General features: G+C 35.0%; 1 protein-coding gene and 1 long non-coding RNA gene across 3 annotated transcripts in view; one reads left to right on the top strand and one right to left on the bottom strand.

The window, feature by feature from the left end:
• Positions 1-14531, top strand: part of LOC131382877 (uncharacterized) — a 202721-nt gene that overhangs the window by 113092 nt on the left and 75098 nt on the right. The window lies entirely within an intron of this gene.
• Positions 1-14531, bottom strand: part of RSPO3 (R-spondin 3) — an 80694-nt gene that overhangs the window by 38507 nt on the left and 27656 nt on the right. For both annotated transcript variants that reach the window (XM_032158592.2, XM_058435544.1), the window contains exons 2-4: positions 12223-12414; positions 10480-10626; positions 5609-5806 (exon numbers count right to left, since the gene is read on the bottom strand). In XM_032158592.2, coding sequence (XP_032014483.1) covers positions 5609-5806; positions 10480-10626; positions 12223-12414 — 537 coding nt within the window. The remainder of the gene's footprint in view (positions 1-5608; positions 5807-10479; positions 10627-12222; positions 12415-14531) is intronic.

Genomic DNA, 14531 nt, shown 5'->3' with positions numbered 1-14531 from the left:
GGAGGTGGTGGGAAAGGAAAAAAAAGGAATAAGGGTTGAGTAATATAGCTAAGGAGAAAAAACAATCAAATGAAAGCAGAGAATAGGTCATATGTGACCATGATTAAAGAGCATCTGAAGACCAAACATGTTTTTATGAGAGACTTTAAAGATTAGTAGTGAGGTAGGAGGTAGGGCTTGACTCACGAAATGAGACTCGACTCTGGAGGCAGGGTTCAGACACCAGACCAAATTGAGGACTAATTAAAACAGGCATGGGGTGGAAGAACCTTTCTAAAAGACACACCCACCACTGTGCCATGTCAGTTTGCCATTGCCATGGCAACACCCAGAAGTTACCACCCCTTTCCATAGCAACAACCCAGTGTCCTAGAAGTTACCACCCTTCTCCTAGAAATTTCTGCATAATGTGCCCTTTAATTTGCATCTAATTAAAAGTGGGTATAAATGTGACTGCAGAACTTCCTCTGAGATGGTACTCAGAGCTCACTGCCTATGGGGTATCCCTGCTCCACAAGGAGCAGTACCTCTGCTGCTGCTGTACACTGCTGCTTCAATAAAAGTTGCTGTTGAACACCACTGGCTTGCCCTTGAATTCTTTTCTGGGCTAAGCCAAGAACCCTCCCAGGCTAAGCCCCACTTTTCAGGCTCCTCTGCCCCGCATTGGTAGTGCCTACATTCTTTCAAGGACAGCTGTACAGTTTACTATTATTAAAAGCTTAATATTTAAAACAGATTGTAGTATATAAAAACTGTAAACTGTCAATCCTTAAGAAACACACTCTAGGTCTGGTTCTAAAACTTGATCAGTTTAGAGAGATGAAATTTTAAAGTATCAGGTTGAACCATATGAAACTGCTAACATTTGACCATTTATGACCTACAAAAAAGGCAGTTGCATACAGTCCAACTGAATAGATAGGAGAGTATTATGAAAAAGAAATGATTATAGCCATATAATTAGTTTTAGTGGAGGTCAAAGTTAAATAGTGATTCAGTAACTGGAAGGCCTGTCCGCTGAGGACATTAAATTGAAAACACGGCTTAGCCTTTAAGAGAGAATACATTCAGCCAGGCATGGTGGCTCATGCCTGTAATCCGAACACTTTGGGAGGCTGAGGCAAGTGGATTGCCTGAGCTCAGGAGTTTTGAGACCAGCCTGGCCCACACAGTGAAACCGCGTGTCTACTAAAATACAAAAAATTAGCTGGGTGTGGCAGCGTGTGCCTGTAATCCCAGCTACTCAGGAGATTGAGACAGGAGAATCGCTTGAACTCAGGAGATGGAGGTTGCAGTGAGCCGAGATCACGCCACTGCACTCCAGCCTGGGCGACAGAGTGAGACTCCATCTCAAAAAAAAAAAAAAGAAGAAGAATGTATGTAATGCCTTTATATAATGCCTGGTAGACTTTTACTATACTGAATTTTGAGAAAGTACATAAGGCAACCTACAGTATACTCAAATCGTATAGTAATACAATGATTCCCACATTTGTTTCTTCCCTGGAGTGTCCCTAAACATTTTATTTCTTTCTATTTTAAAGGGTTCCTTTTATATTTCTCTGGTGGAATGAATGCTAACTTGTCTTTATACCAGGAAGGTAGACCTCCACCTCACTTCTTCCAGCAACGTGCTCTGCTCTTCTCTCTCCTTTCTATCCCAAGATCATACACTATCTGTGATTAATAAGAATCTTTTTCATAAAACTAACCAAAGAACAAAATTTCTTTTATTCTTGGTGAGTTGCCTTAAAAACCATCTATAGGAAATTCTCTTTAGTTAATTAGAGGAAGGTAGAAATGAATGAAAAATGTGTTTATTGACTCTGCTTCCACTACCACATACACAAAAATACCCTTTTGCATAACATGCAGGTGCACACATATCTTCCTGAGCTGTTTCAGTTTTCCTTACCTGAGATGGTTACACACTGTATGTCAAAAAAAGTCAATAAATAAAATCTGACAACCACTGGAAATGCATTTTCTCCTCGTTTACTTCTACTTAAATATGATGCTTCAATACACATGTGATAATAGTTTATATATTAGTCTATATAATCTCTTAAAATCTATATTTTTGATATTTCGAATATATAATTCAATTAAGTTCAAGCTAGAAAGAATTGTATTGGTAATGACCTCTTACTAAAGTTACTAACTGATGGAGAAGTTCAGGCTGATTAAAAGGTAGCATGTCAAGTAAAGGGGAATAATCTGAAATACTGTAAACAAATACATGAGATAATTTAAATATAAGGATACAACAATTAAATTTATCTCCTCGGGTTAACTTACTCTAAGCATGAGAAAATGGTAGTAAAGAAAAATGTGTGTGTAAGATTTTGTAACACATACATGTTAAAAAGCATCTCCCAACTAGATGAATCCACTCTGTTACTACAAACTATTTTCTTCTATTCAACTTCTTTGTGTACATTTTGAAAAGCCATTTCTGGATCTTATCATTCTTCCCTGGAGATCTTGCCTTTGGCAATTTCAACAGAGCAGAAAAAATCCTGAATACATGCTCCCTACCTTTTCCAAATATGAGTTATCTACCTCTGTCTATTGTTAACCTCTTAGGCAGAGATCATAGACCTAACTTAAAATTCATAAGAAAAGCCTTATCTTTTAGTACCCTCATCTTGAAATGCTCAAGCTGTGAACCTAAAAGAATCTTCTTATTTTATTAATCTATAAACATCTGGGAGCAACTCAAATAATAGCTGTCCTAAGTGTGAGGGGAAGTCATGTCTGTACCACTTTATTGTGTTTATCTTTAAAGTTGATTAAATGTTTCTAATGCTTACCCTACTTAAAATAAGAAATGCCAACTTTTATATAAAAATATAAAGATAAATTAAAGTCCTCTACTAAATTTGCTCTGTTGATATGCTTCTCTCTATATATATGTGGGGTTCTTATCATTTAGGTTATAAATTCAAGACAATGAGTAATTTTCAAGATATTTTTATTATATATTATACATATTATATAAATATATAGTAGAGCCTAAATGAAGACTCTGGATAATGTTATTATTTTGATATGATGCTTGATAGAGAGGATACGGTGGGATGTCCAGAGGTCACTATTACTTTTCTATTTGGTTTGTGTTCAAATAGGATACTTGCTAACTAAACCTTAAGAGAAGTTAAGAAAACGGAGGATTAGAGAAATAAACAACAAAGAGAGAAGTGATTTTCTTCCTACCTTTAGTTTCTAGGCTACTTAAGAAAAGTTTTTGACAAACACCTTGAAAAATAAATGAAGAAAAATAAAAGTAGGACTAAATCTGGAAATTAATTATAAATGTGATTCATATTTGCCACTTGTTAGTCTATATTTTATGAAATTTGAAAAAATAAAACACCTAAATTTTCTAGTGGTATCAACTTCTCTTTGTAAATGTAAAATGTCACTGTATCCTCAGAGGGGAAGAAAACAAATCAGAAAGATACTTTTAAGCTAATTCTTATGTCACAGGTTACTATTTCAAACTTCTTGTGATATTATTTATTTTATCTCTTTCTAAATGAGATAAATGCCAGTTTTAACAGCTGACATTTTCAATGTTAATGTTTAAGTCAAGGGCTACCAAAATATACTCTACTGAAAGATCACATAGATCACATTCTCAAGTAAAAGAAATAAAATGTAATTGGAATCGTGATTTAATTCTGCTATTGGATAACTTTTCATTTATATTTTAAAAGGAATGTATACTGAATACTGATTAATAATGTACAATCTTTGTGAAAAGAATGATATGAGCAAAGACCACCTGTAAGTCATTAAATTTTAAAGAAATTTAGTAAACATAAGTAAATGTACGGCAACGGGAGCATACCAACAAGTAGAGTGATGAAATATTTGACTTCCAAATCCAACTTTTAAAATCTAAGATGTTTTAAATTAATTGGTAACATATGCCAAAAGGCCTTTTTCACTAGCCAGCTTTCATTCCTTAAACTAAATTTTAATCAAAACATCCTACAAATTTACAAAAGTTTGAAGTTCTCTTTAAATAACCCATGTCTTCAAGAATTTTTTCACATTAACTACTTGATTAGAATGGCAGAAACAGGTTTTATAGCTTTTAGTGATGGCCAATTCTTTTGGCATAATGGATGTTTCTTTGCAAAGTACAGGTGACCCAAATTCTCTTTTGTATAAGCAATGTTCAAGTTTGCAGTGTCCTCTTCTGTGTTCCCTTTAAACTAGTTCACACGTCTATAATCTCCCTTACTCTATGATGTTGAGATTATCTGTTTAAACATCTCAACCTTTCACTGGACTCCGGTGTACATTCACAATAGAGAGACAGTACCCCATTCAGTTGTGAATCCTTAGGCCCTAGTACTGTGCATAGCCATAAAGTAAGAATATAATAAAACTATGTTGAATGAATAAATGAATGAAATAAGCTAGTAAATGAATGAAATAACCTAATAAAGGTCAACTATGGAGAAATAAGTTAAGAAAGGTCAACTACAGAGGCAATCAAACTCCTTTGGAATTAATTGAGAAGATAATTTATAGACTCACCAGATAACTACCAATAGTTACATAAAACTACACAACGTATTTGTAGGAAGTGGTGCTGAAGACATTAGTGAGAAAGATAGAAAAATTATATTTTAAAGATCGGCAACTGAGGGTCTTCTGGCTGGAAGTTTATTCACCCTAAAGGATCATATTATTAAATTGTATATTTCTCCTTGTTGATTTCATAGCAAATTCTAATAGTTAATATTGATGGAATAGGTTCTGTAATCTGGTCTATAAAATTAGTGCAATATGAAAAGAAATCTGGAGACAAATGTCATTAATGATTTTGCTGTATTTATAAAGTGTGGCCTTGGTCATTTAATTCAAAATAAAGTCAGTATTAACTATACTGGCCAGGTATGGCAGCTCACACTTGTAATCCCAGCATTTTGGGAGGCTGAGGTGGGATGATTGCTTGAGCCTGGGAGTTTGAGGTTGCAGTGAACTGCAATAGCACCACTGCAATAAAGCCTGGATGACAGAATGATATTCTGTCTTTAATTTTATATATATATATATCTATATATATATATATACACACACACATATATATATACATACACATATATATACACACACACATATATATATACACACACATATATACATATATATATGCTTAGCTACAAAAGCTTACCACTACATTTCACTACTTTGGTTTGCAGGCAGTGAGGAAAGGAATGTTTGATGGCAGTGTTTCTTTGTCTTGTTCTTGTAAATATCATTAGACTTTGTAATTATGAGACTTCCCAAAAGTTTTCTAAGTACTAGCAAAGCAGATTATAGTAAAGATAATGCCCTAAATGCTTACAATACAGCCTAGTTCATCATAATTCAATTAGCACACTTCTATAGTAAAGTTCTGACATCAGGCTCCATATTTTGGAATTACCACATCTATATTCTATAATTTAGAAGCAACACATTCTTGTTTGGTACACATTTTAGGATATTAGGCATGAAAGATAATGCCAAATGTTTCATAAGAAATAAAATGAAAAATGCAACAGATTATGAGGATTCAAACAAGCACATTTTGTTATTATGATTGTACCTCGTTCTCCCTTCTGACACTTCTTCCTTTGCACTGTACACTTTCTTGTCTCATTTGTGGGGGGACACAGGTTACCCTTTGCTGAAGGATGCTGTATTATTTCTCGGACCCGTGTTTCAGTCCCTCTTTTGAAGCCACATGTTTTTCCCTTCTTCGTGCATGGACTCCAAGGATTCCATTCACTGACCTCACAGTGCACTGAAACAGAACAGAAGAAACAGACTCAGCTGGCTCACAACCACTTTCACTATTGTTGAGTTAAAAAAAGATTTGCTTCCATCAGAACTTGCCCACATTTGAGAAGAAATCTTGCAGATCAAAGTCGGGCAAGATGACTTAAATATAAAACAGGAGAATGGGAAAGGCAGAAATTGAATGTTTTCAGTTTAGTACTCATTATTAGGTAAACTCATTTTTGCATTGGATTTCCTTTTTCTCTAGATTGATTAACACAGGCACTAACATTAATATAATCACTAAAATTGATCAATTCTTTATAATTTCCAGAGCACTGCTGCAATTGTTGATTGATCCTGACCAGAATTTGAAGAACAGTTGTTATACTATGTGCTAGAGAATTGATTCTCAAACTTTAGCATGCATCAGAATCACTTGGAGGGCTTGCTAAAACAAAAAATGCTGGACCTTTCCCCACTAGCCCCCACCAGAGTTTCTGATTCAGTTATCTGGGGTAGGGCTGCGAATTTGCCTAACAATACAGGTAATGCTGATTTGCAGGTACTGGGAACTCCTTTTGAGAACCTCTGTGTTAGAGAATGCTTGAGCAGAAAATGAATTCAGGTCTTTGGCCTACTATTTACTGCCTTTGCTTATGACATGTGCTGTTGTATGCTTAAATATTGATATCTGTTACTGAGTATGGTTCAGGCATAGCAGCATCTATTATATGTGAATTCTGGGTCAGTTTCAGCTGACAAACTTGCTTCTAAAATTAACCTGACCAAGTGATTCCTGAGATGACCTGATGTACTTTTTCCAAAGCTTCCTTTGGAGATTTGTTTCCTTTTTCTGTGTGAGTTTCTTTTTTTCAATAATGGCTTTCTCAGGTTATAACAGATTTTTGCACTTCTAAAGAAAATAAACATCTCAAGTTGCTATTATATTTATGTCCCTAAAACTTTCTAATTTATAACAACAGCTAGCAACAGTAACTCTTTCAGATGATTTAAGACTATCTTTCCACAAAAAGAAGTTTTCAGTAAGCTCCCTTATTGCCTTCTGATTTAATGATTCCTTACTCTAGAGCAGAATGCTATCTCATAACAGCAGAGGCTGAAAGATAACTTAAATGTTTTAGAAATTTAAATCCATTTATTATACACTTCACAGGACTTTTCAGACACTTTTAGGTCCATGAGTGCAACACAGAATTAAATGGAATTGATTAAATACATGACTTTATGTTTCTGTGAAATGAAATGAACTTTATTGAACCATTTTAAAATAGTCTTCATGCTCAGTTATACCATTACAATTTTCATTCAAGAATAGAGTAACTAAGTCAATTAATAATATTATAATCTCTTGCTGGTTATGGATATTATCTTCCAGCATCTCATTCTGATATTAACCATTAAAAAGTAGTGTATCCTTAGCATTACAAAAAAAGGCACCTCCAAAAAAGCAAATGAGAAGAGGAAAGTCAATGTTTGTGAGCTGTCACTTTGTCCAGTATTCATTTAATTCCAGAATTAAGAGGACTGAATTAGAAAAAATGATCTGATGTGCAAGTGACCAGAACTTTGGTGCTCTTTCATAATAGCAAAAGTGGTCTAAGCAAATGTATACTTGGACTTCAGAAAAACGTATTTAAAAAATTACAGCTTAGGTAATTATTAGTTTATAGTCAGAAGATGAAAGGTTTTATAAATTAAATTCTAAGGACAACCTTAGATAGTTTCATTGGAGGAGGGAAAATATTCAAAACTAATAAGTTTAGGTAGTAAAAAGTTCCAATGAGACCAGAAAGTTAAAACAGCATGAGATGAGGTGAATTTATCTTAGAGAAACACTGTAGAATAAACCTATAATGTTAGCATCCAAATAATATTTCCAGGAAAAAAATGAAAACTGAAAAAAAAAAGTGCTAAAGACAACACAAAAGTTGATTTAAGTTCTATTCAGATCATTTAATCAACAATGTAGAATAGAGGCACTCTTTTGTTAAGAGATAGTTAAGAAAAAACAGAATATTCGCCTTCTGTGTTCCTCCTAGCTTCTGTATTAAGAATAATCTTAAAACTGGAAATCTTTAGCTATTCACTAATGAAGCAAATGAAGCACATGTCTCACAAAGGTAATGAGCTCCGGTCCCTGGGAATGATTGTGCTGTGGTTGATCATCAGTGTAAGATGCTGTAAAAGGGATTCCCGAATTGGCAAGAAAGTTGAATACGATGTCCTACTAGTAGTGACTTTACTGGTCATTTTGCTCTAATTCTCGTTGACTAGTTGCATGGTTCCATAGCGAACATAGCAAGGGAATGTCCCTTGCTACTCAGTCCTTGAAGTAAGATATATTCTCTCTGTGTTTCTTGAACAAATCCAACTCTCTAAGAGAAGCAGTGAGGGTGACAAAATGACAGTGCAGAAAGGAAGCAAATATCTGGAGCACAAAGTGAAAAGAATATGTTCTCTTATAAAATTTTGTTCAGTGGATGTTTCTGTTTCATTTGACCTGCAAACCATGGAAAGCGGATATACTGTGACATACGTCTTTCATTCCAGCTCTATATGAAGGTAGCATTTCCTCTGTTTATGACCTTTCCTCTTAATTTAAAATCTCTATGGAAAACCAGAAATACGGTGTGGATTTTAGCAATGAGAAAGACACATTCTTTCTATTGGATGAGTAGTGGGAAGCTAAAGTCAAGCTACTAATTACAGCACTGAAAATAACTTAAAATGTTTCTTTGGGGTCACCATTTTGGCTCTCCGGATCCTAGTTTTCATATTTGTTAAAGGAACAGGCTTTAATATTCCTTTGTGATATAGAAGCAGATCATCATCTTCCCTGAAATTCTGGACTGGCCTAAAGGCATGGCAGGTGTAGTGCCTGCAGGCTAGGCACCATATGATGGGAGACATCTCTTATCGAGCAAACAACCGGAGCCAGCCCTGAACGAAAGTTGGTGATTTGTGTTACCACAGTGTCCTAGGTCATTTGCATCTGTTAAAAGAACCAAACTCAGTAATTGGTCTTTGGACTGCTAACCTCTCTTCCATAATATATAAACTTAAATGTAATTGTGTTAAGAAATAAATAGTCTTAGTCTTACTAGTAGTATAAATTACCAGTAAGCTTTAAAGGCAAATCCAATAGTGCCAAGTGTGAAATGATCTCCCTGACAGAAAAGCATTAATACATTTAAGGTAAATAGCCTTTCCAGGACTGAATGTTACACCTTCAACAACTGAAAAAATCTAAATATGTGCCTTTTTTTCTGGGTAGAGAAATGTCACAAACATTCTGCAGCTCATCCTGAATTTCTGCTCTTGAATATTCCACGTGATTTCTATTTTTTCCAGTGTTTGGAACTTATTACCTCTAATCATCAGCCCTCAGGACCTATAAGAAAAAGAATTTGAAGTGCTTTCTTTTGTACTTTTTACCCTATTCCTAAGTTGCTTTTTTCCCCATGTGTTTTTACAACTAGAGAAGAAAAAACTTAACCAAAATGAGCCACGAACTGTTTCAAGACCGTTGTTTTCCAGATGCTTCTAAAATTATCTTTAAAATATCTATTTATTTTATTCTATCAAAAACACTGTTTAGAAATAAAAGTGCTACAGTGGACTTGAAATGGTGAAACCACCACTTTAGGGTTATTACTCCAGCACTTTAGATTCTAAGGGATCCCTAAGATGGGGCCCCAGGGGAGTCCTGGAGACTATCTTGTACTGAATCAGGAGGGCAGTTGTGTGGATATGCCAACATCACCGCAGCATCAAAGGTTCCTGTAGTTTTTGCCCAGGGGATTTTGAGATTTCCTAGGCTATTTTCCCATTTGGTTCAGCATCTGCTTCCCAAGTGTTCATCAAAGTTGTAGCTGTAGTAGCTGCACAACGTTTAAAAGAGGGAAAATATAGCCTGACAGTGATCTGTTATTTAGACAAACAACTTGTCTGAGGGACCTCCCCTTCAGGAAATTTGGCCTGCAATTAATCAGCCCCAGGGACAGTCTCAATCTGTCAGTTTGAGTAAGTCCACAATCCTTTTTATTATGTATCAATACCTGTGCAAGCAGAATATTTCAGCATAGCAGTGTGAGAGAAAAAGAGTGAGATTTTAACTAAATCAATTCCAGTTCTCTAGGTCTTTGGTCCATTTACTGAGCATTAATGGGCTGTGTCAAGAGAATATATGTTCCCGACTTGGAAAATAACTTTGGTCATTAGTTGAGATTAGACCTAGGTGTTTTATGAAACTGTTGCTTTAAGGTAAAAATTAAATTCAAGACATATATGTATGTCACATAACAGATCACTGTCAGATATACATATGTGTGTCTTGACTGAATGTTTACTTAAATAAAATTCATTAACTAATTTAAATAAAAATTCACTAAACAATAATAAAAATAAATCTATCATAAACAGAATGGTTGAAACAATTATCGATAGTCCATAAGAAATAAGGAAGCACCTACTGTATTAAATTGTACTGTAATACATACTAGATAAGGTTATGAGAAACACCTTTAAGAGAGTATCTTTCTAAAAAAGGATGGAGACAGCCTTTAAGAGATCTCAGCCCAAGAACCTTCAAGTTCTTCTGACAAAGGACTTTGAAAAGCACCTCCATGGAGACTGACATTATCACTTACTCAAATTATTACAGGTTCTCCTTACCAATATTGACACACTCCATAGTGTGGTTGTTGGCTTCCAACCCTTCTGGGCAATTGTCAAGGCACTTTCCAAGGTGTAAGTAAAATCCACTTTTACATTTTGTGCAGAAATTTTTGTTGAAACAGGTATCACAGTCAGCTTTGCATTCTGAAAGAGAAAAAATAAAGAGAAATATGCTTGCATTATGTTCTCTTAACTATTGGTCCAGTTCTCCATGTGTCAGACACAGCCACACACAACTTTAGTATCAAATAAACATCTGAAGTCCAAAATTGTTTTGTTAGACTGAATTCAGGATTCCTCCACAGTGATTTAGTTGAGGTACATTGGTTATTGATTTTAAAATCATTGTACTGATTGCCCTATGAAAAAATCTTATATATATATATATATATATATATATATAGAGCCAAGAATATTTATAAGATGAAGTATCTGTTTATATTAAATGATAGTGAAAATGTTTCATCAGAACCTTAAGAAAACATACAAAGGATATTACCTTTGTGTCATTCTTGAGGGCTATTGATTCTTACAACAAATATTTGATTGCCTACTATGTGCCAGGTATTGTTTTTTATATTGGTTGACAGCAATGCACAAGAGGAGTAAGAGTCAGGCTTCAGAAAGTTTACATCTTAGGAGAGGAGATACAGTAAACAATAACAATAGTTCACCCTTATATGGCGATTACTGTAAGCCAGGATTGCTATAATGCTTTACAATATTATTAAGTTATTTAAAGTTCACAACAATCCAATGAGGTAGTCATTGGTATAATTTCATTTTACATATAAGGAAACTGAGGCTCACAAAGGTTATAAAACTAACCCAGGATGACAGATCAGACTGCTTTTTGAAACAAGGCAGTCTAGTTCCAGAGTGATAAGTGCTCTGGAAAACAAAACAAAGAAACAACAGCAAATGGTGGGAAAAAGAGATGGAGGGTGGTTGACAAGGAGAACAGGCTGATTATTTTGGATAGGATGATCATGGAATGTCTCTCTGAGAAGGTGACATATGAGGAAAATCATCAATGAAATAAGACAGCCAGCTATGCAAAGATGTAGACAAAAAGCTTTCCAACTGCTAGAGCAGCCAGTGTAGAACATAATTGCAAAGGCTTGAGGTGGGAAGATCTTACGAGAAGGGAAGTGAGGCTGGTGCAAAATGGTTGAGGGGGAGTTGTAGGAGATGAGTTTGGAGAGATTGATGGAACTACATATGATATTTGAATAGAGTGGTATTTCCTAATTTACATTTTTGAGAAAGGTCCCTGGGTCTTCAGTGTGAAAAATAGGTTTTCAGGTTCCAGATGACGGTACTCCCAATATTTACTTCCAATTGATAAATAAATGTTTCAGTTACTCTAGAATCTCTCTTGAAGTCAAAATAGCTGAAATGATTCGGCAAGTTAGTCAATACTTAGATTTTGTGTTGATAATGGAAACTCAGATGGAATTGAGGCTTGCAGTACTTTTCTATAGGTTCAATGAGCAATAATCATATTCCCAGCCTTTGCTTTCATAATTAAAAAGAAAACCAAAACATGAGTGCTTTTTTGTAAGTTAGTGATACAAATTTTCTGGTTCTGAGGGTTAAGTCCAAGTATGGTTTAGCCTAATTATCAGATAAACATTATCATTTACTTAACACTGAATATCACAAATATATTAGAGGCCATTTCAATCTGGAAAAGTCACCAAAGATGAGATAAAAATACAATTTCGTGTAGGCACTTACTTGTACACTTATTTATATCTGGATATCGAGTTCCATAATATCCACTTGGACATGAAGAGAGACATACTCCAATCTGCTTCATGCCAATTCTTTCCAGAGCAAAAAATAGTCTGGGCTTACATGACAAACATCCATTGTAATCTGAACACGTTGCACAGCCCCCTTGGCAGCCTTGACTAACGTTAGGATGCACTGTGGAGACAAATGTAGAAAGACATTATGAAGGTTAAATCACAGATATAAAAGTTAAATGACATTTTCTGGGCAGGATATATGTTTCCTTTCATTAGCTTTCAATTTGTTGGTAATGGGTGAATGAGGTGGGATTTTTTTCCTATCTTTTTTTGTGATCTTTTATTTCCCTTTAGCATATGTATTGTTTTTAATTTCAAAGTTCTTAAAATTGGGCATTTGAAAAATAAGAATATACAGCCTCAAAGGACTTATATATTTATGTGTGTGTATACATATTCTCTCTATCATATAATATATATTGTATAATTATGTATAACTAATTATATATATATATATATTCTCTTCATATATATAATATCCTCACTGAACTAGCACCCTGGGAGATTGGGGACTGGTAATTTTGTGCTCATTTACACAGTGAAATTAATACACATTTGCTTTGCTTTTCATTTATGTAATGGAGGATAAGCATATGTTTCTAATTTCTTCAGTAAGTAAAATAATGTACACTAGGGCTTAACTTGAGTAAGGACACTAAGTTTTATAATATCTGTTTTGAACTATGGTGTATTAGAGAACACAATTTTACTTTTTGATCCAATGCAAACTGATGCTGAAACTATGTTAACTGTTGAGCACCCCACAATCCCTTCATTAAATATTTCTTCTCACACGAGCTTAATAATTGCCAGTTCAAATAGATATAATGGTGAAAATGTGATACTTATCTCACTAGTGTTTCCATGTGGATCATATATGACTACTGATGGTAATTTATGTTCAATATTTTTTCTTTTGGAACTGGAGTCTTGCAATTTCTGTGCCCTCATCTTCTACTTACTCGAGTGAAATGTATATTTGGTGAGAATGGACCAGTCTACCTTAAGAATCACTGTTACACATATTCCCGGGTTTCCAAGAGTTACCAATGTGTGAGTTAAGAGTGTTCATTAGCAAGTCTGAACAAACAGAAATGAGTATTTGGGAGACTCATGTTTGCTTAAGATCATCACAACTTTAAATCTTCTTTTGACTATTAAATAGTCATCATCACCTCTGCATGAGCTGGTAAAAACTGCTGACTAACGGGCGTTTCTCATATAGCTGGTGTTTAGGATGATTTCTTTTCCTAATGTGTTCTCCACTCAAATATATTGCTAATAGCTTTATTGTCCTTTGAAGATGCCAAAGAAAAAAAAACATAATCCTTAGAGAAAGAAAGATTGATGCACAGGAATATAAAGGCATCCCAGTGTATTTCTGGCTTCTCTTGTTGGTAGTAGAAGGCGTAGGCTCTGATGGACCTTAACATTATTAAATCTGTCTTTACAGTGACGTTTGGTTATTACTGAGTTCTTTACCACAAAAACAAATCCCTCCAAGCTTAGTTAGAAGAGGTACCTATAAGACCAAACAGCCTTACCACAGGGGTGCACGGGTTAGTTACAGAGAGGTCATTCGGTTGACCAGCATCCTCTGCCTGTAGGAAACCATCCCCGAATCAGCCACAGGAACCACAAGCAGCTCATTCTCATTCCAAGACGTTTTGTAAATAAACTAAGGAAATGTGTGGGGGAAGGGAAGTCTGCTTTTCCTGTGCATGCTCCTCTGTGGGGGTGGGGTAGTCACATAAAGTGGCACAGGAGGTTTAGACATTACAGGGCCTGGGGGACTTGTAAGTGAAACTACTTTCCAAGTAACAGGGTCATTTTTCATGCCAGTAACTCAGCATTGGTGACTTACAGAAAACGTGTACATATTGTAAGCTTGCAAAGATCCTGAAAAGGAAAAGGGGCAAGAGATTTCCATGTGTTCGGAATCTATCATTATCCATTTCAAGAAGCGAGAGGTGTAGATAAAAACTTGTAAGACCTTTTCATAGAATCGTCTATAGAAGAGTGGACCTCAACTTGAAAGAAAAGTGCTTCAAACTCAGGGCACTAAGAGACTCTGGGTTTAAGAAAGATGGACCATATTGGTCCATGCCAGTCCATCCCTATCTCTGAAATGTGGCTGCTGAAAGAAAACACACAATTCTAATTTTATGTATTCTGAAACTTTTGCCAATTATGATATAATTTTAAATATATCAATTATTAATATAAACATGATTT

The sequence above is a fragment of the Hylobates moloch genome, unplaced genomic scaffold, assembly GCF_009828535.3.
Source record: "Hylobates moloch isolate HMO894 unplaced genomic scaffold, HMol_V3 SCAFFOLD_2, whole genome shotgun sequence".
In the NCBI taxonomy this organism is placed as follows: Eukaryota; Metazoa; Chordata; class Mammalia; order Primates; family Hylobatidae; genus Hylobates; species Hylobates moloch.
This window is presented reverse-complemented; position numbering and strand designations above follow the sequence as displayed.